The sequence below is a fragment of the Pristis pectinata genome, chromosome 7, assembly GCF_009764475.1.
Source record: "Pristis pectinata isolate sPriPec2 chromosome 7, sPriPec2.1.pri, whole genome shotgun sequence".
Lineage (NCBI taxonomy): Eukaryota > Metazoa > Chordata > Chondrichthyes > Rhinopristiformes > Pristidae > Pristis > Pristis pectinata.
In genome coordinates this window covers 31,321,103-31,342,890 of record NC_067411.1, presented here as the reverse complement: position 1 = coordinate 31,342,890, position 21,788 = coordinate 31,321,103, and the positions used below count along the sequence as shown (strand labels likewise).

The 21,788-nt window shown below is 41.8% G+C and overlaps 1 protein-coding gene across 1 annotated transcript in view; it reads right to left on the bottom strand.

Annotated features, from left to right (window-relative positions):
- LOC127572848 (SH2 domain-containing adapter protein F-like) overlaps positions 1–17,115 on the bottom strand; it is a 71,913-nt gene extending 54,798 nt beyond the window's left edge. The window contains exons 1-2 of the mRNA XM_052020525.1: positions 16,545–17,115; positions 4,339–4,468 (exon numbers count right to left, since the gene is read on the bottom strand). Coding sequence (XP_051876485.1) covers positions 4,339–4,468; positions 16,545–17,024 — 610 coding nt within the window. The 5' untranslated portion in view covers positions 17,025–17,115. The remainder of the gene's footprint in view (positions 1–4,338; positions 4,469–16,544) is intronic.
- Positions 17,116–21,788: the final 4,673 nt, after the last annotated feature.

Here is a 21,788-nt window from a genome sequence, read left to right as displayed (position 1 = left end):
CCAAGCTTGTCAGTCACATATCAAAGGCCATGTAGCTTCCTCTAACGTGCTCCTGAGAAAAGGCCAGCTCCCTCTTACAGGCAATGCTAAACCACTCCAGCACTATTTAGCTTTCTCCCCACAAATATTGGAACGATAACCTGCAATCTTCAGGTCCGTTATTTGCCAGGGAGGTCAGTCTTGCATAAATATAGAAGCAATGCGGTCACAGGTTGGGTTGCTCTGAATGGAGGCAAGAAAACGAAGCTTGCCAGGTTGCTTTCCTCCTTTCTAGACTGAAGCACAAACTGACTGCTTTAAAAAAAGTTCAAGGATAGAAAATAATCCCTGGGAAATCACTCTTTGCTATTATCTCAGGAAAGTTGAAGCCTTCTGAAATGCAGGTGGATGAGGGGTGGTGGGGGTTGGAAAAAACAAAGTTTTAAAATCTTAACAGTTTCATCTTCATTGAGTGCACTGAAACAAATTGCTGCTGCCAGGAATCACCCTCATTTTTTCTGTCAGAAAACTGGCAAACAAAGCCAGTAAAAAGCCATGGTAGTAACTAGTAGAAAAAGGTTATCCAGGAAAAGTTGTTGCACACTAATAATTTGAATGGATGATTTTTAATAAATTCAAAAGAAAATTTATGAACCTTATAATCATAAGCTCACCCTTGTGTTTTCCCTTCATGACAGCCTTCCAAGTTGGTTTGCTGGCTCTGACTTTTATGTAGTGCTCCCATGAGGCTTAAGAAATGCTGATCTTTCATTCATGTTAACTGCAAGTTACCTTGTTCAGCTCTGGTCCTGGAAGGCCTTGAGGTCTGTAGCCTCAAGTGTTTGGCTGTGGGGCACATGCAAGGGCACTACCTTGGAATAGGCAGAGTGGGGGAAAGATGTTCACACTCTCAAGAGGACAGCACTTTCGAACTCCACAATGCTTGTGTAACTGCCCCATGATGGGGCATACAATTCACTGTGCATCTGCTATGACCCAGATCCTACAACCATCTACATCTCAACAATCCAATTCAAACACAGCAAATTAATTACTGCATGGCAAGACTCCTTCCTATTGAAAAGTAGGCTACTCCCAGGTAACAATAAACAGAGCAACAAACAATCTACTTGAGGAACTCAGTAGGTTGTGCAGCATCTGTGGGGGAGAAAAGATTTGTCAATGTTTCAGGCCCTGATGCAGGGTTTTGACCTGAAACACTGACAGTTCCTTTCCTCCACAGATACTGCTCGATCTGCTGAGTTTCTCCAGCAGATCATTCGTTGCTCCAGATTCCAGCATCTGCAGTCTCTTGTGCCTGAACAATAAACAAAACACTGATTGCAGCAGTCCCTGAGATGCATACCATAAATGAAAGCCCCACACAAAGTACTGAGAGAAGTGAGACCCACTTCTGGTTCACGTGCTGTCAAGCAGGCTGGTCAATACATCAAACTTGCACATTCTTTGCAGCAACCCCTCCAACTACGTCCCACACTCCTAGTCCGCATCCAAGTTCTCAAACCAGACTGATATACTGCTATGCCCTGAGGAATGGAGCAAAATGTTCCATATCCCTCCGACCTAACTCAACCCATTACAAGTTATGTGTTTATACACCTGTTCAGCTTTCACTGTGTCAGAACTGGTACTCATTTCTGCTCTGGATGGGTTTCTTGAACCCCTGGTGCTGAGCACGTGTCTCCTCCCCTCCACCAAGATGTACAGATTGAAATCTAAAAGAAAGATGACCAGCTTCCTTCTCTGCATTACATCCTTCGTAACCATCTCTGCAAACAGTAGTATATACACACACACACACACACACTCATATTTCTGTGGCTTACTTAAATGATACCATTTTGGAACTGGAGCACTGGTGTCGATTGGCATTGAAATAGGTCATCGAGTTACCAATGATTGCGACCCAAGCACTATCAAGATAAAAGGCAGACAGTGTATTCAAAATCACCAAATGCAACCCAATGGCACTTGATGCCTGCATCAGCATGAAAAGGCAGTTAACAGCAAAGCACCTATTTGGGCATGATCTTATCTCCAACCTAATGACAACCAAAGAGGGGAATTCTGGAGGCAAGGTAAGAATGACTACCCTTGATATCAAGGCAACATTTGATCAAGTGTGACATCAAGACACCTTGGTAAAACAGAGTAATAGGAAACCATCCAGTGTTTAGAGTCATACCTCACACAAAGATAATTTTTTGTGGTTGTCACAGATCAATCATCCCTGCCCCCAGACATTACTACAGGAGTTCCTCTGGACAATAGCCTAGGCCCAACCACCTTCAGCTGCTGTTTCAATTATCTACCCTCAATCACGAGTTCAGAAGTGGGGATGTTCACTGATGATTGATTGCACAATATTCAATGCCACTCCCAACTTGTCAGCAATTGAAGTAGCCCATGCCTGCAAGACTTCAACAATATTTAGACATGGCCGATAAGTGGCAAATAACATTTGCTCCACAAAAGTGCTGGGCAGCAACCACCTCTAACAAGACTAAATCCAACTTCTTACCTTTGATATTCAGTAACATTACCACCTCCAAGTTCCTCCTTATCAATATGCTGAAAGTCACCATTGATCAGAAATTCAAGTGGACCAGCCACATAAATACTGTGGCTGTAGGAGCAGGCCAGAGGTGGGATATCCTGCCGCAAGTGACTCATCTCAGGACACCACAGGCCTTTCTACCAGGGGCAATCAGGAGCATGAGGGAATGCTCTCCACTTAACAACAACTCTCAAGCAGATTGACACTATCCAGGAAGTAGCAGCACGCTTGATAGATATCCCATCAATTAGCCCAAACATTTAAAGTGTTCCACAACTGCACTCTGTGACTACAGTGTGTAGCATTTACAAAATGCACTCGCTCGCAATTATTCAGCAAGGCTCCTTCCACAGCACCTCCCAAATCTATAAATCTACCAACAAGAACGATGAGGGCAGCAAGCACATGGAAACACCACCACTTGTAGCTTCCCTTCCAAGACACCCCTGATTTAGAAATATATCACCAGAAATTCTTTGTTTCTAGGTCTAAACCATGGAACTCCTTAACCAACAGCACCAATAGGAATGCAGCGATTCAAGGTGGTGGCTCACCTCCACCTTTGCAAGGGCAGTTAGGGATGGGTAGTAAACACTGGCCTTCTCAGCAACACCCAGATCCCAAAAATAAGAAAAATTAATATAATGTTCATAGTCTAACATAAACAATGATGTCAATCATTACTGATCCTACCTTCAAACAGTGATGTTCCCCAAATTAAAATCCACATAAAGGTGAAAACATCCTGGAGGATCACCCATCTAACAGTCTGTAGCAACCATGTTCTTATCGGCTCTGGCTTATAATGCACAATCTATATATTAAGATTTTATTTGTTTCTGTGAACATCTGCAGAACTATATTTCATGTTAGTTAATTCCAATTAACCAAAAGATGCAACATCAGTATTTTAATTATGCACAAATATGAACTTTGAGCAAAAAAATACTGATGGTTTATTTTAAAAAAATCAAATTTTTCTGCTGCAAAGGCAAGTTGCTCACGATATAACAGACATCACTGAAGGCACTGATAGATTGTGTTTCAGGAAGTCTAACTCTTTAATTTATAGAGCCAAGGACGATGGAGGAACAAAAAACCTGGGAGTGCAAGGTGATAGGAAGATAGTAATAGTAAACATAATCAGGATCGGATTCTTGGCTTTCTAAAACAGCATAAAAGCAGCAAGTTACATTGATCCATGCAAGTTGTAAATCACAGGTTAGGCTTCAGATGGAGCAGCATGACAAATTCTGGACATTAGTGTTTAGGAATATTTTTTAAGGTCCTTACAGAGGAAATTTACTTGAATGATACTTGTGATGTAGGATCTCAGTTACATGGAGAGCCCAGAAAAGCTCGGGCTGTTCTTGCAGGAGAGCGTTAATGGGAGACTAAGTATTTAAAATCATGCAGAGGAGCACAAGAAAAAAAAATTAATTTCCAGCCTAAGAGTAGGTAAGCAGAAAAAAATGATTCAACTAATTGGTTAAAAAGAATGAGAGGCAAGATCCCTTTCGGAACTAAATACAAAGTTACTGTGATCTGGAAGGCACTGACTAAAAGATTGGCAGAAGTAGATTTACTGGTAAACTTCAAAACAAACTGAATCAATACTTGAAGGGGTGGAGCAGAATTACAAAAGAAAAAATATTAAAAGAAAAATTCTGTCAAAGAGCTAGCACCAGCATTTGGTTGAGTTGTATTATTATTCAAGAGGATGTATACAGTTCAAATAAGTCTATTGAAATGAATGCACAATCTGGATACTCTTCTCTTACCTGCCATCATCTTTTGTGCCTCATAAGGTTCCATGTATCCATTATTTTCTATTTCTCGCTTTTTGAAAACTTTATTCTTCAATTCATTTTTGGCATCAAATGGGTCAGAATAGTCATCCCTAATAGCAACCTGAAACCACCAAAAAACAATTTGATTACCAACTTATTTGCAAATGCAACAAGAAAGCAGCATTGACATGGACAGACATCCTTATTCAAAAGAAAAAAAACACTTGCATTTATAGCATCTTTAATGCACTAAGATTTCCCATGGCCCTTCACAAGTAGCAAAATAAATTTTAAAAGTGACCTTGAACCAGCAGGACACAATATTAAAAATAAAAAAAAAGTTCTGGAAATTTTTGGTGTTAAGCAGTGTCTGGGGAAAAGGAAACAAAGTGCAAGGCAATGAATTTACCATCAGAATTAAGAAAAATTAGATACGCGACAGGTTTTAGCAGGTACAGGGTAGGAAATAGGAGGGGTAGACAGAATGAAAAGGAAGCTTTGTGATAGAGGGTAGGAGAGATTAAGTAAAGAAACAAGATGGTCTTAAAAGAGGTGCAAATGGGAATAGCAAACTCGTTACCAACAGCTGCTGTACAAAAAAATGGTTCCTGTGATTATAATCTGATTGGTTAACTAAATATTTCATATTTTATCATGGAAGAGTAATCCCTAGATCTAGTAAAGTTAAAAGAATGGGTGGGCTGGAGATATTCACATCAGTGGCATTATAGCAAATTCAGAATGGTTGGGGTGGTGAATTTTGTGGAGGGGCGGTGGGAGAATACAGCAATGATAATGTGACCAAAATCATGACCATCTTTTCTACTATTCATACTGATTAACTGTGCTAATTGAAATACTTAAAACATGCAAATACATGTGTAGTGTTAGGGGAAAAAATCATAAGTTCCCACAGCTTTTTTGGTCAATTTTATGCTTCCTTGTATTGAACATGAAAGTGCAAATGTCTGCTTAATACTGAGGAATTGTAGAAAAGGGAAAATAAGAAATATGTGAATATATCCCTCAACCCACTTATGCAATATTTCAACAAAAATGGCACAAGCACAACTGCTGTACAAACATGACCAGGTATTAAGACAAAGGCAGGCTACACAGCATATAAAAACAAAAGAGCTAATGACAATTTTCCAGAGTAAGGGGTTCTCACATTGATTATCGAATGCCAAGGTCACTATGTCTTGATCTAGAAAGAGTCTTGATCGAGAAACAGTCCTGTATGACTGCAGTCTATCTGCTAAGTTTAGGGAGAGGTCCGAATGTTGAATTGTTGTGCAAATTGTGAGGAGGACAAAACAAGTGCACCAGAAGGAAATAACAGCAGTAAAAAAAAGAATCAAGATGGCTCACCCTATTGAAAACCAGTAGAAATGAACTATGTAGCAAGCTTGGGGCAACTGGAAGACAGCACCAGGGTAATCCTAGAAAGGTAGGTGTTTCTGTACATATGTAACCCTCTCTGCATCTGAGATGCAAGAAGTTTAGCAATGCTTTAATCGACTGGGAGTACTGACTGGAGAAGGCAAGTGTGAGGTCAGAAGTCAGGGTGGCTAAGGAACTATGCTAGGCCGAAGGGAAAGCATTGGTGCTGAGGTCGAGTGGGTTGAGAGCTTCAAGCTCCTAGGAGTGAATATCACTAATAGCCTGTCCTGGTCCAACCACAGCCAAGAAAGCACACCAGTGCCTCCATTTCCTCAGGAGGCTAAAGAAATTTGGTATGTCCCCATTGACCCTCACCAATTTTTATCAATGCACCGTAGAAAGCATCCTATTCAGATGCACAGTGGCTCAGTATGGTAACTGCTCTGCCCGAGACTGCAAGAAACTTCAGAGGGTTGTGGGGACAGCTCAGCTCATCATGGAAACTAGCCTCCCCTCCATACACTCTGTCAACACTTCTCACTGCCTTGGTAAAACAGTCATCATAATCAAAGACCCCTCCCACCCCGGACACTCTCTTCTCCCCCCTCCCATTGGCAGAAGATACAAAAGCCTGAAAGTATGTACCACCAGGCTCAAGGACACCTCCTATCCCACTGGTACAAGACTATTGAACGGTCACCTAGTATGATAAGATGGACTTTTGACATCACAATCTACCTTGTTATGGCCTTGCACCTTATTGTTTGCCTGCACTGCACTTACTCTGTAACTAACACTTTATTCTGGCATTCTATTATTGTTCTCCCTTATACAGGTATTACCTCAATGCACTGTTATAATGAAGTGATCTGTATGGATGGCATGCAAAACAAAGTTTTTTCACTGTACCTCAGTACATGCGACAATAATAAACCAGTTTACCACTGCCGTCATTATTGGTCTGTTCCCTAGGTACGCCTTTCTACACTATTCAATGAAATTTTTTTGTTAGATACTTGTAGTTGAATAATTTGTGTGATATTGAAATTTTGCACCTAATACTCCTTAGTTCTGGACCCACTGCAAACCAGATATCGTGAACCAAAAAATGTTTTCCAAAATACTATTATACACTGCAGTATGTTTAAATTAAATTAAATATCTGAGAGAGATTTGGTTTTTACCCCAGAATTTAAGTGAAACGTTGAAAGACACAGGAAATGTAAATAGGCCTGTAGTTTTTCCAGTCTGCCCTGATCTAATGGTAATTTGATAAACTTGACCCGAAGTTGATTTTATGATACAATGCCAGTAATACCAAAGGAAAGATTATACTTATATAGGGCTTTCAGAACTTCAGGCTGTTCCAAGGATCTTCACAATTTGGTGCCTTCAATGTGAAGTCACTGATGTGAACACAATAGCCCATTTGAACATTGCAATGTCCCATTTTGCCAGAAATGAGAGTGTATCTCTAGCAAGAAAGGATGAACAAACTGGGTGTCTTTTCTCTTGAGGAAAGGTGGCCGAGGGGGGTGACCCCACGGAGACCTATAAAATGATAGTGGACACAGAGAATGTTTCCACTTGCAGGGAACAGCCTAACCACAGGCTATCAATATAGGATAGTGAATAAGAAATCCAGTTGGGAATTCAGAAAAAAAACTTACCAATGAGTGGTGACAATGTGGAATAAAGTACAACAGGGAGTGGTTGAAGTAAGTTGTATAGATGCACTCAAGAGGAGAGTGGGCAAGGATACAAGGGAGAAAGGAAAAGACGACCAACTGATGGAATTAGTTGAGGAAAGAGAGGTGGAGGTGAGAGTGGAACATTAACGTCAGTATGGTGGGTTGGGCTGAATGGATTGGTTCTGTGGCATATATCCCATGTAATATTATGTAGTAGATGAACTGTTGTAGTAATGGTGGTTGGGGCATAAATATTGGCCAAAACAATGGAGCAAACTCATTGCTTTTCTTTGAAACTGTATTGACACTTTGTAGACACTTCAGGGGGCTACACAAGAGCTTGGCTTAACTTTAACTAAGCTTTTGGTCATTCTCACGAGTACATCTTTAAGAAGTAGGGTGTCAGTAATTTTCTGTTAATGATTTGTGATGCACCTAGGGTTGTTATTATGTTGAAGATACTAGGTAAATGAAAATTTTGTTGGTGTCTCATCCAAGTGGGCACCTTGGTCAACATGGACAAGTTGGGCTAAAGGGCCTGTTTCTGTGCTGTATGACCCCATGGCTCTTTTCACGTCAGCATTGTTCTATAGTACAGCAGATGCCAACATACTTAAATCTCCTGGGTACAAAAGAAGGAACACACAAATAATTAAAAAGGCAACAAAGTTGGAGAAATCCAGGAATGTTAAAGTAGGTGGTGTAATAAATGCTTTGGCCATAATTTTCTAGTGCTCACAACTCAAGAATTTCAATTGAAAAATTACAAATAATTTTGTTCTTTAAGGAAATGGAGAAGATAGGAAATTATAAACTTGTTCATCCATCATCTTTTCTGGGAAAGTTAATGAAATATATAATCAAGAGCAAGTTAACAAAGTACTTAAAAAAAAAAATTGAACTCATAAGGGAGCGAACACGAATTTGTAAAATGTGAATGGTGTCCAATAAACTAACTGAATGAGAGAGTAAAACAATAGCAGAAGGGAAAATGTTTTATCCAACCTTCCAGGATCTATTCAGTAAGGTTCCAAGCTATTAGCTTACACAATAAAAAGCAAAGCACTGGTCTGCTTGAGAGAACGATGAACACCAATCTTTTGTCTTAGACCCAATAACATATGAATGTACCAATTAGAAAGAAATGACTGGTGCTGTCCCACCAGAATATGTACTGAGGTTTTAATAATTCAAATGTTTATTAATTGATACAGATAGACATATGGCTATAACACTAAGTTTGCCAAAACACAATTTGTTGGCCAAGTAATGCTGACATGAGCATTAAATTTCATAAAGTATAACATTTTGGCCAGATGAATTTTAATGCAAGCCAGTTACTTACAACCAAATTTTCATTTCACGCAAAACAGGATACAGAGTTATTAGGGACACAGGGCCAAATGAGATGGATTAACATTTAAATCAACCAGGAGTTCATTAAATTGTGGAACATAAGTGATTGTCCAATTTGTCTACTGCAGTTCCTACAAGCAGAGCAGCTCAAGTCCCAAAAGTTTGCAAATTTCTTCAGTGCTTTTTGGAACAAAAGGTACTTAAAATAATAAAATCACAAGCCATGCAAAAACTTGATGAGTAATGACCCAGAATTAATCAACAGCCAACAGAAAAAGAACATCAACTGAATATTAACCATAACATGATTCAATTACATTTGAAAGAGAAAAGACCGAGTCACAGACCGACATTTAAGTTTCAGTAAGACTGTGGTTTTTAAGAGTTGAAACAGAAATTAATAATAGCAGAGTGGGTAGAAGTGTTAACAGAAAACTACACAAGGGAATAATGGCAGATAGTTTAAAGCAGCAGTTGATACAGGACCTATGCATATAATGAAAGGGCAATTGCTCAGCTAGTGTAATTAAATAGCCTTAGCCAAAGTTAGTGAAAGGAGAAGCTAAAATTAAAGGCCATGCAAATGGAGATTGCACAAGTTGTCGATACAAAGAGACAGCAAATACAGTGTACCCCCATGTTATGGAAGGGTTGCCATCTGAGAAAACCATCCATATCACGATCTTCCATAAGGCAAACTTTTTCTTCCCTCTCATCGAATCCCATTTTATAAGTAAAGCTGCGTTCCTATGGGAAGTTTTACTCTTAAAAGTAATGCCCCCCTGGGTGCACAGTCTATAGGCAATGAAATTCTGAGTGTATTGTAAACATGAAAGGGTTGATGCATTCCTATAGGATCGTTTTTCCTCTCATATTCAGCCAACATTAGGCTCGGGCTGGACAAGCCTTGTGCAAAAGAAATTTTGACAATTTTTATTTTTGTTACTCAGTACTGTGGGGCAATAAGGTTTAGATATGACATCACTGTGTCGATTGGGTTGCCAGTCACAGCTGAGTTCCTCCTTTGCCGCACCCTCTCCAGTCCCAGGATGTGAACAGATGTCTCAAGTGCAGTCCTATTCATTGGAGAGACATTTTCTCTGATGTGCAAATCTCAGGGATTCGGAAAGGGTTTATTAAGTGGGGGTATCAAGGAAAGGGATGGCATTCAAAGATCAGGGTTCGGGGAGAAAGGTCATGTAGAAGGATTTAGGAGGGTAATGGGTTAAAGTGTGGTAACTTGTTGGAAGATAGAGTAAAGGCTGAGGGATTACATTAAGGAGATGGCCATGGCTACTGAGGCTCCTGCAATGCACAAGGCAGAGAGAATGTCTTGCAGATAAAAAGAGTGCAGCAGTGCAGCACTGAGACGTCCGTTCACATGCCCTTGAACTGGAGAGGGTGTGGCAAAGGAGGGACTCAGCTGTATCTGCCAATGCAATCAATACAGTGATGTTACATCCAAATCTTATTGCCCCACAGTATTGAGTGATTAAAAATAAAAACTGACAGAATTTGTTGTTTGATTCACATTTTGTGAATGTATTTATTCCCCCCACCCCCCCAACATAAGTTCCGCATCTCAAATATTTGGGTAGTAGTTTACAAATTCCGTAATAGTGAATTTCCATTACCTGAATGGCTGTAACGCAGAGGTTGCCTGTATAAATAGAAAAGAGATTGTCTTGTCGTTTTCCAAAGCAAATCCCTTAAGTGGCCTCCTGTAATGAACCAGCAGCCTACAATTGTTGTTCTTACAAAACTAGTTAAGTTCGATACGTGAAATTTGAGCTCAACTTAAGAACCATTGATTATGCCTCAGTTAGGGGTTTTGGTCCAGATTTTGCATGGCCTTAAAACAGAGGCTACTTGTATACACCTTTACAAGCAAGAACATCAGACAGCAATGACAGGCACCCAAACACGCATATTTTAAACATGAAAATCTAGACACTGCTGTAATATGTACCCTGCTCCTGCACGTGGTATGCTTTAAAACAGAGACTCTGGACTGAAAGACACAGCATGTTATAAACTGGTATGTAGTTAAACACTGGTTCCCTACTTAAGGTCAGTAGATTCCTAAATCATCTGATACTGGATAACTACTGCCAAACAAACAACTTATTTGGTCCCAGATTTAATTTCACATATGAAGTCTCAGACCCACAGAAGTTACTCTTGGACATTTTTTTTTGGCGAATAATCTTTTTCGTCTCTCACACAGTCTCACAATCCTGTCTCTTTCTCAACAATTCCATTTTCCAGAACTTATGCTTTCTGGATTATATATTCCAGTTTGGGTGCAAAATTGGGCTTGGTCTGAGCACTACTATTGCCATTAGTAGTCCTCTATCTGAGCTCTACTATTGCGGTTGGGAACCAAAATGATATCTGTTCTGCACACATACACTTGAGCTGTTGTACTGGCTTTCAAAAGAGTTTGCAGGATGTAATGGCATTTATGCCATGCTTTCCAACAGATCTGCTTCCTGAAAATTCTTTCCAGTTATGACCCCCTTCTGAGAACCATTCTTGTCTCCCCCTACTTATTCTTCTTCCTCTTATTACACCTTCTCCTTCTCTGTTCTCTCTTTATTCCTCTAATCATGTTAAAGTCCATGGGAAAATTTTAGAAAATTTTACCATTGTTTTTACAGACATCTTTCAAATATAATAAGGCTCCATTAGAATTGCTATTTTTCCAGCACAATGTAAAACTGTGATCCATGTACACATTAGAGTTAATGTGCCACCAAGGTTATTATGGGAATAATATTTCCTCTCATATCACACATTGACAAAAAAGAAATAGAATGAATTTTCCATGATGTATCATATGTACTAATCAACATAAGCAGAGTTAGGGGATAAAGGGTGAGGCAGGAGGAACAAACAAGTACATACCTGTAAAAAAGAATGAGGTGTGTACACTGCTTACGTTCAGTAAGCACAGAGGAGAGGGCAGTTCTCAAAGGATGAGGAATTCACATCTAATGAAGCTTATTTACGGCAACACAAGCTACTTAGCTTGCAAAAACAAATATTTTACAGGAAAGACTGTAATTGCATCTTCACTTGAAAGTGTTATACACACGCACCTCTTCAAAGCAAAGGTTTCAGCTTTAAAATCTAACACACCCAAAATATCTGGACATGCAAGAGCAGCCAGGAGCGTAGGGCCATGCATATTAAAAACTAGGGATTACACTGAGTGTGGTGGAATATGCACTCATTACAACAAACTGCAACACTTAAAGACTACTCAGCACTTCTGTTTTGATTTTTCGGCATCATTTACTGGTACACCTACGCTCACCTCAGCCCAGAATATAGGAGACTGGCACATATCAAATCACACAACAATGCAAAGATTGATGGCAGGATGGAGATAGATGAATAATAGTCTTGCAAAATCAGAGAAATTGCCAAAGGGCCACAATGTTCCAAATAGAGGTGTTATATACAAGGTGTTACAAGTAGTGTGGAGTCTTCCAGTATTTATCTCTTAATGACTGCCATGGAAGAATCTCTAAATCTGACCTCTCTCTTTAATGGCCTAGCCAGACTTTAAAAGATCAGTTACAAAATAAATTTGGTTGCTGCAGGATGGTCACTTTGCAGTCTTTTCTCAAATGCACTGATCACTCCACTCAAAGCTACTGGACTTAATTTCAACAAACTTCTCTGCTAAAAGTTTCCCCACACAGGTCACATCTAGGATGTATTCTGTGCCATTGCTGGCCTCAGTGCTCCCTCCATTTAGGTCCCCTCCAACTGATTCTTCATCTGGAGGAGGGCTGTAGGTAGTAATTGGGAGGTTTCTACTTGGGGTCCAGAGTTAACATCGAGAATTCCAGGAGGTTGCACCTACCCTACATTTTAATTACTGAGATGCACCTGACCTTTTAGTAGGGCATGATATTCCAGGAAAATAAATGATCCTGGAATGCTGACCAAAAGATAGCCTGGTGTTGCCATATGCACAGTGTTATTTGACTAAGCAGTGGGACAGCTTTATCTTTGGCATCCCAGCCCCCAGGTATTGACAAGGAAGACTTTGCAGAGTCAACAAGACTGAGAATATTTTGTGCTCTGAGTGACTAAATAAAAGCAAGTGGTCTGTTGTGTTTCAACATTCTTAGTCACTTTTTCAATCCCTTTTTCTCCCCCCCCCCCCCCCCCCCCCACAGTTCCTTTGCTGAGATGGTACACTGAGAATTTCGTCTCAGAGTACGCACATGCACCTTGATGCTACTTTTCTGGGCCATAGACATCCTGTTGTATCTCAAAGACAGGCACTGGGTTGGACCAATATAAAGCCATGAAATAATGCAACTTGTACTAGTGCTGTGGTGTCAGTTACCATTTTGTGTCTTCCAACATCTTGGCATTCTATTTATGAGATGTGGCTGTCATTGGCAACGCCTGCACTTACTGCCATTTATCAGTCCATGCTCAAGTTTTGCCCAGGTTTAGCTGCACACCAATGTGCGCTATTTCATTCTCTGTAGAGCTGTGAATGAAAATGAATACCCCAGTCATTAGTGAATATTCCATTTTCGGCCTTTTAGTGAAAGGATGTCCATTCACAAAGTAACTGTCACATTACATGAAGTTTACTGGGTAGCTTGGTGGGCTAGGAGAAAAACATTCCTGATGTACAGGTACTGCCACAAGGGCACTTATCTTATGGATATCACCTGTCAGATTCAGCCAAAATCTCCACATCTTGATTTATCCCAAATTGAGCAACCTTGTGCTCTGATCACCACCATCACTCCACCTACTGCTGAACTTTGTAATCAATGTTTTGTCACTTCCAAGCATTTGCTTCAATGCTCAACTTGCTGAATTCCAATCTTTATAAAACATACATAACAGAATCCTACTATCCACGTTCTAACTCACGAGGTCTCATTCACTGGCATTGTCAACCGTCATCATCCCCAACACCACAGTATGTGAAATTCATTATCCTTCTCACCATCTCGCTCCACAACCCCATTCCTCCTAAACTTTGCAATTCTTTCATACATGTGTTCTATGTTGTAATGATTCAGGAGTTGTTCCAGTCTTGATATAATTTGATGTTAAAATATCCCTTCAAAAAATCACTCCATTTTGTTGCATCTCTTCCATACCTTTGATCCCTTCACACACTCATTTTTACCAGAATGGGGACATTACAGCATGCAAGCAGGCCCTTCGGCCCACCAAGTCCATACCAACCATCAATTATCCACTTACACTAATTTTATTTTATTCTCCCCAACACCGCCCCCCCTGATTCTACCGCCAACCTACACACTAGGGACGACAGACAGTGACCAACCCACACATTTTTGGGATGTGGGAGGAAACCAGGGTACCAGAGGGAAACACATGGGGGTCACAGGTAGAACATGGAAACTCCACACAGACAGCACCTGAGATCAGGATCAAATCAGTGTCTCTGGTGCTGCAAGGCAGCAGCTTTGTTAGCTGTGCCAGCAGTATCCAGTGACCATGCCTTTGCATCATTTACTTTGAATCAAAAACTGCTGGTGCCAATGGCATATAATAGAAGTGAGCACTTAACAGAAACACAATCATGAAATGCATCATGGAACAAATGCAGGCGCCACAGACCAAACCTTTCAGCAGTTCAGAGTCTGCAAATGTCCACAGCTTTAGTTAAACCCAGTGCACTCATTCATAGAACAGTACAGCACATGAACAGGCCCTTCAGCCCACAGTATTTGTGCTGATCATGAGGCCAATCCAAATTTATCCCATCTTCCTGCACATGATCCACATCACCACCCCCCCCGCCCCAATTTCTTGTCTGTTCATGTGCCTGTCCAAACGTTTCTTAAAAATTACTATTGTATCCTCTTCCACCACCTGCCCTGGCAGTGCGTTCCAGGCACCTACTACTCTGTAAAACAAAAAGTTGCCTCAAGTTCCTTTGAAACTTCCCCCTCCCCCATGCCATCTTAAAGCTGCTCCCCTCTAGTATTTGACATTTCCACCCTGGGGAAAAGACTCAATCCACCCTCTCATAACTTTATGCACTTCTAGCAGGTCATCCCTCAGCTCCAGAGAAAGCAAGCCAGGTTTGTCCAACCGGTCTTTATTCCCAACGTGAAAAGTTGCTGAAAAGTCACAACTCCCTGCTAACAGGACACAGTAAACCTCAATACTTATCAGCACACTTGGCATTTCCATCAATCAAGGCACTTGTCACAGCTGCAACCCATTCTACTCCCCACGGGAAGACGTCTATAGGAGAGATAGAGCCAGAGTTGTATTGCATGATAAAAAGCCCTTCGGCCCATCTCATCTCTGCCAACCAAGGTGCCTCTCTGAGCTATTCCCATTTCCCCATGTTTGGCCCACATTCCTCCAAACCTTTCCTAAACGTCTTTTGAACATTGTACCTCTCCCACTTCCTCTGACAGCTCACTCCACAAACCCATCACCCTGTGTGAAACACTTTTCCCCTCAGGTCCCCTTTAAATCTTTCCCCTCACCCTAAAACCTATGCCCTTTAGAATTAGACTCCCCTACCCTATGGAAAAAACGACCATCCACTTTATCTACATCCCTGATGATTTTATAAACCTCTATAAGGTCAGCCCTCAGTCTCCTTCATTCCAGGGAAAAAAAAAGCCCCAACCTATGCAGCCTCTCCTTATACTTGCAAACCCTCCAGTCCCAGTAACATTCTGGTGAATCTTCTCTACATCCTCTCCAGCTTAATGATATCCTTCCTATAGCATGACGACCAGAAATGAGCACGCCAAGTGCATGATCAAGGTTGGTAACTTCTAATGCCTCCAAAAGGTCTTTGCACCATTCTACTGTTCTACACTGACCACTGTATTTCTTATTACATGAATATTTTTCCCCTTTCACTATCTTGTCTAATTTACATTCTGTATGTTGTCTGAATCTACATGCCTTTGATACTGTGGCAAGCAAGTTTTTCCACTGTGTCTATATTTTACTGTACTTGTGCACATGACAATAATCTTGAATTGCTTTCTCTGGAGCGTCATAGGCTGAGGGGAGACCTCATGGAAGTTGATAAAATTATGAGACACAAGGTAGATAGAATCTTTTTCCTCAGGTAGAACTGTCAAATACTAGAGATAGGAATTTAAGATGAAACGGGGAAAGTTTAAAGGATATATACAGGGTAACTTTTTTTTAAAAAGTGGTAGGTACCTGGAATGGAATGGTTGGGTAGTTTTGAAAGCAGATACAATAATGGTGTTTATGAGACTGTTAGACATACGTGAATATGCCGCAAATAGAGGGACAGGGATCACGTGCAGGCAGAAGAGATTTAATTTAATTAGGCATCGTGTTCCCGACCGACATTGTGGGCTGAAGGATCTATCCTGTGCTGTACTGGTCTATGTTCCAGACTGTGGCCACGTTCTTGGACTCTTAATTCCACTTCTCAGTTATTGTCACTTTAGTACTTTTGCACTACCTCAGACTGTGCTACAATCGTTGCACCATTCTGTTTTTATTGCACTCATCGTTGTATTTATCATTACCATGTATACTCTACTCCGTGAGCTTCAGAAGAGCAAGGAATTGCATTGCAGGCCGGTGTACATGATAAGAAACTAATACATAGATGTGATTAATTCACCTTTGAAGAGTTTATAGGCAGTCACGCCGCTCGGGACGCTACATTGATTACTTCACAGTGGTGTTGAGAAAGGTAGAACAAACTAAAACAATTAGAAGAGAGTTGAGGTGCGCGCTCACCTTGTCGTCGGATTGCGGCGTCTTCCGCGACCCGGTTGCCGGGCTTTTCCCGTTGCCAACGGGCGGCTCGGTCGCCGCCGTCCCGTGCACCTTGATGAGCCGCTGCTGGGGCGGGATGATGTACTTGGCCCGGGGCGAGGAGGAGGCTGCCCTCTCGCTCTGGCTGCGCTGCAGCAGCGGGGATCCGCCGGCCGCCGGGCCCTGACCGCCCCCCTCCTCCCCCACCTCGTCCTCCGGGCCCGGCCACATGGCCTTGAGGCGGCGCAGCGACGAGCCGGGCCCGCTGCTGTACGGGTCCTCGAAGTCCCGCTCCTTCTGCAGCCGGTAGGCCCGCATCAGGTCACTTTCCCGGCACGACCCCGACTCGCCACGGGGCTTCTTCTTCTTCTTCTTGCTGGTGCTGCCGGCCGCCTCCGCCTTGGCCGGAGCCTTCGCCTTGTAGCTGCCCAGATTGAAGTACTCCCTCAGCCACCTCGCCATCTTCGCGCCCGCTCTCTCTCTCTGAGGTAAAGATCAGCCGGGACTCTCGGTGGGTGCAGTAGCGAGCCGTCCCGTCCCGTCCCCACCCCGACCTGACCTGTCCCGTCCCGGCCCCTCGGCCCTCCCTCCCCCCGACCCCGCAGCTCGATACCCCTCCACTTCACACTCCCTCTATCCCATGGGGAGTAACTTTATTACTTCATGATTTTCTTCCGACACCTCGTCCAGCCACTCTCAGGTGCTGGCGTCGGATTTACGCACACAATTATTTTCTACTTCTCAACTTCCTGAACTCGCTGCCAAGCGAAATCCCCACTGCCCGCATTCTGGAGCCTTTGGCCAATCGCTCCGCGCTAACTTGCCTTCTCCCCGCCTTCGCCGCTCGCACTTTGGCCAATCGCTCCGCGCTAACTTGCCTTCTCCCCGCCTTCGCCGCTCGCACTTTGGCCAATCAATTCCGCGCTAACCCGCCTCTCGCTCCTTGGCCAATTACTCCGCGCTAACCCACGGCTCTCCGCCTGCCCCGTTCGCTCTTTTGACCAATCAGCGCCGCACTCCGCTTTCCTACGCCACCGTTCCCATTGGCTCGTCTTCACTCTCCGCACATCAGCGGTGCTTCGGGTACAGATGGGCGGGGAAGTAAAAGGAATGCGATGTGTTTTGCACGTGTACATTCATAAGTGTCATTTGGGCTTTTTGGGTGGGTGATTTTCAAATGAGAAGGGGAATTATTATTAATTGAATCATATTGGGTTACTTTATTGCAAGATGTGTGTTATTTCCCATTATTTGCGAGGTAGTACTATTGGGGTAAAAGTGCATTTAGGTACTGTTTCAACTGCTAAGGTACCTGTGAGTCGTGTTCGGACACTCCTTTAGATTAAGTTGGTGCAAAAAGAGTAAGGTGTTTTATAGATGGAGGTGGAGTTGACTAATTTTTGTTATAAAATTCAGTGAAAATCCTGCTGTTAATTCTGGAATCTTTTGGAGAGACAAATATCCCAAAGTTCTAGATAATCAACAATCTTCAAATGCTGGAAATCTGAAATAAAAACAGAAAATGCTGGAAATTCTTAGTAGGTCAGGCAGTATCGGTGGGAAGAGCAACAGTTTTCTGTTCTAACAAAGGGTGCAGGTCCTGAAAGGTTAACTGTTTCTCTTTCCACAGATGCTGCCAGGGCAGGCACAGTAGTGTAGTGGATAGCATAACGCTTTACAGTGCCAACAACCCGGGTTCAATTCCAGCCGCTGTCTGTAAGGAGTTTGTATGTTCTCCCCGTGTCTGCGTGGGTTTCCTCCCACCTTCCAAAGATGTACGGGTTAGGAAGTTGTGGGCATGCTATGTTGGTGCCAGAAGCATAGCGACACTTGTGTTCTGTCCCCGGAATGCTCTACGCAAAAGGTGCAATTCACTGTGTGTTTCCATGTGCATGTGACTAATAAAGATATCTGACCTGCTGAGTGTTTCCAGTATTTTCAGTTTTATTCCACAATTCTATTATCAAAATAAAGGTTCATGAAAAAGAAATGAATTTTAGCAGATTAGGAATATTTTGTGTATTTACATTTTTCATTTCTGCAAGTATGTGCATGAGCTGGAAACCGGAGCAAAACCTCCTTTATGTAAAATTGCATTTCATTTGGTCCTGATGTTGATGGCAAGGCTAACACTTGTTGCTCATGTGGTGGTTACAGTTACTTCAAGCTATTGTATTGGAATTTTGATCCAACAACAAAAGAAGCAGGTTGGGATGAGCAATGATTGGTGGTGAGCAAAAGGTAATGCAGGAAGTTTGATGCACTCTTGATGAAGGACCTGCCAATTAAGCGAGCTGCTTAATCCTGGATAATGTTGAGGTTTTTAAATGTGCGCTCTAGAGCTACAGACATCATCCAGCTAAGTGTGTGTACTGCATAAACAGGAAATGCTGGAACCACTTAGAAGTCAGGCAGCATCTGTGAACCCTTCGTCAGAACTGGGGAAGAAAGGAAAACAAGTTGGTTTTCTGTAGTCAAGGAGGTGGGGGAGGGATGTGTTAAACAAAGAGAATATCTCCGATAGGATGACACCAAATGATTTGATGTGGCAGTTAAGGAGCAGTTAGGATAAGCTTCTGTGGGCTGACTAAAAAACCAAAAGCAGACTGGGTGATTGCTTTGCAGAGCACCTGTGTTTAGTCTGCAGCTTCCATTGCTATTCACCATCCCATTCCCACTCTGACCTCTCTAGCTTGAGGAACAGCACCTTGTTTTCTGTCTGGGCACATGGCACCCACCACTACCCTCTGGCCCCACCTCCCTGCCTGACTGTGTATCGAATTCTGCAGCTTTGGGTAACTTGGGTTTTTCTTTCAGCCTGTATCAGAACTGACCATTTGTGCCTGTCATCATTTTGACTCAGTTTTTCATTTTCTATTGACATACTCTGGCCTGTCCCACAGCTTCATTATTAGCAGCATGTTGCACATATGAAGAAAAGGGATCTGATCCTAATTGCTACTTAACTGGCACTTTAACATTTTTTGGTCTCAAGCTATCAAATACTCCCTTAGTTAGACACTTTCTGAGAGCACGGATCACCAGGTTTAAGGACAGTTTCTACTCCACTGTTATCAGACTCTTGAACAGACCTCATACACTAAAAGATGAACTCTTGATCTCTTGATTTCCCAATCTACCTCGTCATGACCCTTGCATAGAAAATATCCTATCTGGATGCATCATGGCTTGGTATGGCAACTGCTCTGCCTAGGACCGCAAGAAACTGCAGAGAGTTCTGGACACAGCCCAGTGTGTCACAGAAACCAGCCTCCCCTCCATGGACTCTGTCTATACCTCTCACTGCCTTGGTGAAGCAGCCAACATAACCAAAGACCCACCCACCCATGTCATTCTCTCTCCTCTCCCATCAGTCTACCTGCAATGCACCTCTCTGTAGCTGTGACACTTTACTCTGTATTCTGTTATTATTTTTATCCTGTACTACCTCAATGCACTGTTTAACGTATTGATCAATACGTTAAACAGTGCATTGAGGTAGTACAGGATAAGTTTTTCACTGGACCTTGGTACAAGTGACAAAAATAAACCAATACCAATACCACTTGTATTTGTCTACCTGCACTGCACTTTATAACTGCAACTCCAAATTCCACATTCTGTTTTTACTATTGTGATATAAATATGTATGGGATGATCTCTCTGGATATCACACAAGCAAAACCTTTTCACTGTATCTTGGTACATGTGACAATAATAAACCAATACTCTTCCCTCACCCTCTCTGCTACTGAAAACTAACTGGTTTTCTCTCTTTCCCAGTTCCAATGAAGGCCCCGGATATGAAGCGTTAGAAGTTTCTCTTTCCATAGATGCTGCTTGACCTGCTGAGTTTTCCAGTGTTTTTCTGTATTTGGTTCAGATTTCCAGAATCTACAGTCTTTTTTTAAATTTTCATTTGTTTGTCTAAACTATTGTAGGTGGTAAAATGGCTTTGAAATTAGGGAGATAAGCCACTTGCCAAAGAGTACCCAGCCTTTAACCTGCTCTTTAACAACAGCATTAATGTGAATGGTCATTTAAATCTCTAGCCACTGGTGAGCCTGGGAAGTAAATCAGCAACAGTAATGCTGTAAAGAATGGTGGTTAGGCTCTCTTGTAATAGGTGGTCTGTGCCCTAGCAGTAGTGACAGGGAAGTTACTAGTTTTCAGCCTCAGTCTCAATGTTTGCATTGTAGAGCAACAATACCTTAAATTAGTCTTTGGATTTCAGCTGTCTAGAATTTGTATGATAGGGGTAATAACAATAATTAAAATCTCATGTGTGATATTTGTACTCACCAGCTTCAAATATATTGAGGTGTCAAGCTGATTTCTTACAAGAACCAAAGTTTATCGAGTCTAAACTTCATAAACCCTCGGACCAGATTTTTGTTTTGAAGCAACAAACGATTGTTGGTCATTAATGTGTTGATTGATGGCTACACCATGAGCTGTGATGGGAGAGATATTGGCTGGAACCAAGCATAAACAGCAGCATAAACAGTACTGGTTGAGCCAAATAGTCTGTTTCTTTGCTGTGTTTTCTAAGGTGCTGCTAAGTTGCATCGACCCATGCAGTGGTCAACCTCCTGTGCATTTCTTTCAAGAAATTGCTACACTTACACTAATTGTTCATTACATTTGTCACAGACAGTGAAGTCCAGTGACTAACTTTTTCAAAGGTGTCCTAATTCTAATTAATGTCTTACTTAGAAAAAAAAACAATTCAATGTTCAGAGTGTCACAGCTTGACTGTGAACTGGAGGTTTCTAAAATATAAAACTTCATCCTTGTTTCCTTTTTCCTTTTAGGAATGCATTCTGTTTTCATCCTGGTTTGTGATTCATATTGACCTTTGAATTAATCTGTCTAACTAATTCTTCTTCTCAATTTTATTCCTGTTAATTTCTCAATCATTTAATCTCCCTGGTTGATGAGACAACATGTTTGTCCTGCTGTACATCAAGGTCCTTGGTGTACTATTATCAACTTGCATTGTTAGCAGGCATGTGGATGAACTACTTAAAACCTGTACTTATAGAAACATCTAAAATAAAGGGCATAATAGGTATGATAATTAGAACAAGAGTAGGCTATTCAGCCCATTGAGCATGCTCCACCATTCATTAAGATTGTAGATGATCCTTTACCTCAGCACCACTTTCTTGCACTATCCCCATGTGCTTTGATTCTTTTGATGTCTAAAAATCTGCAGACCTCTGC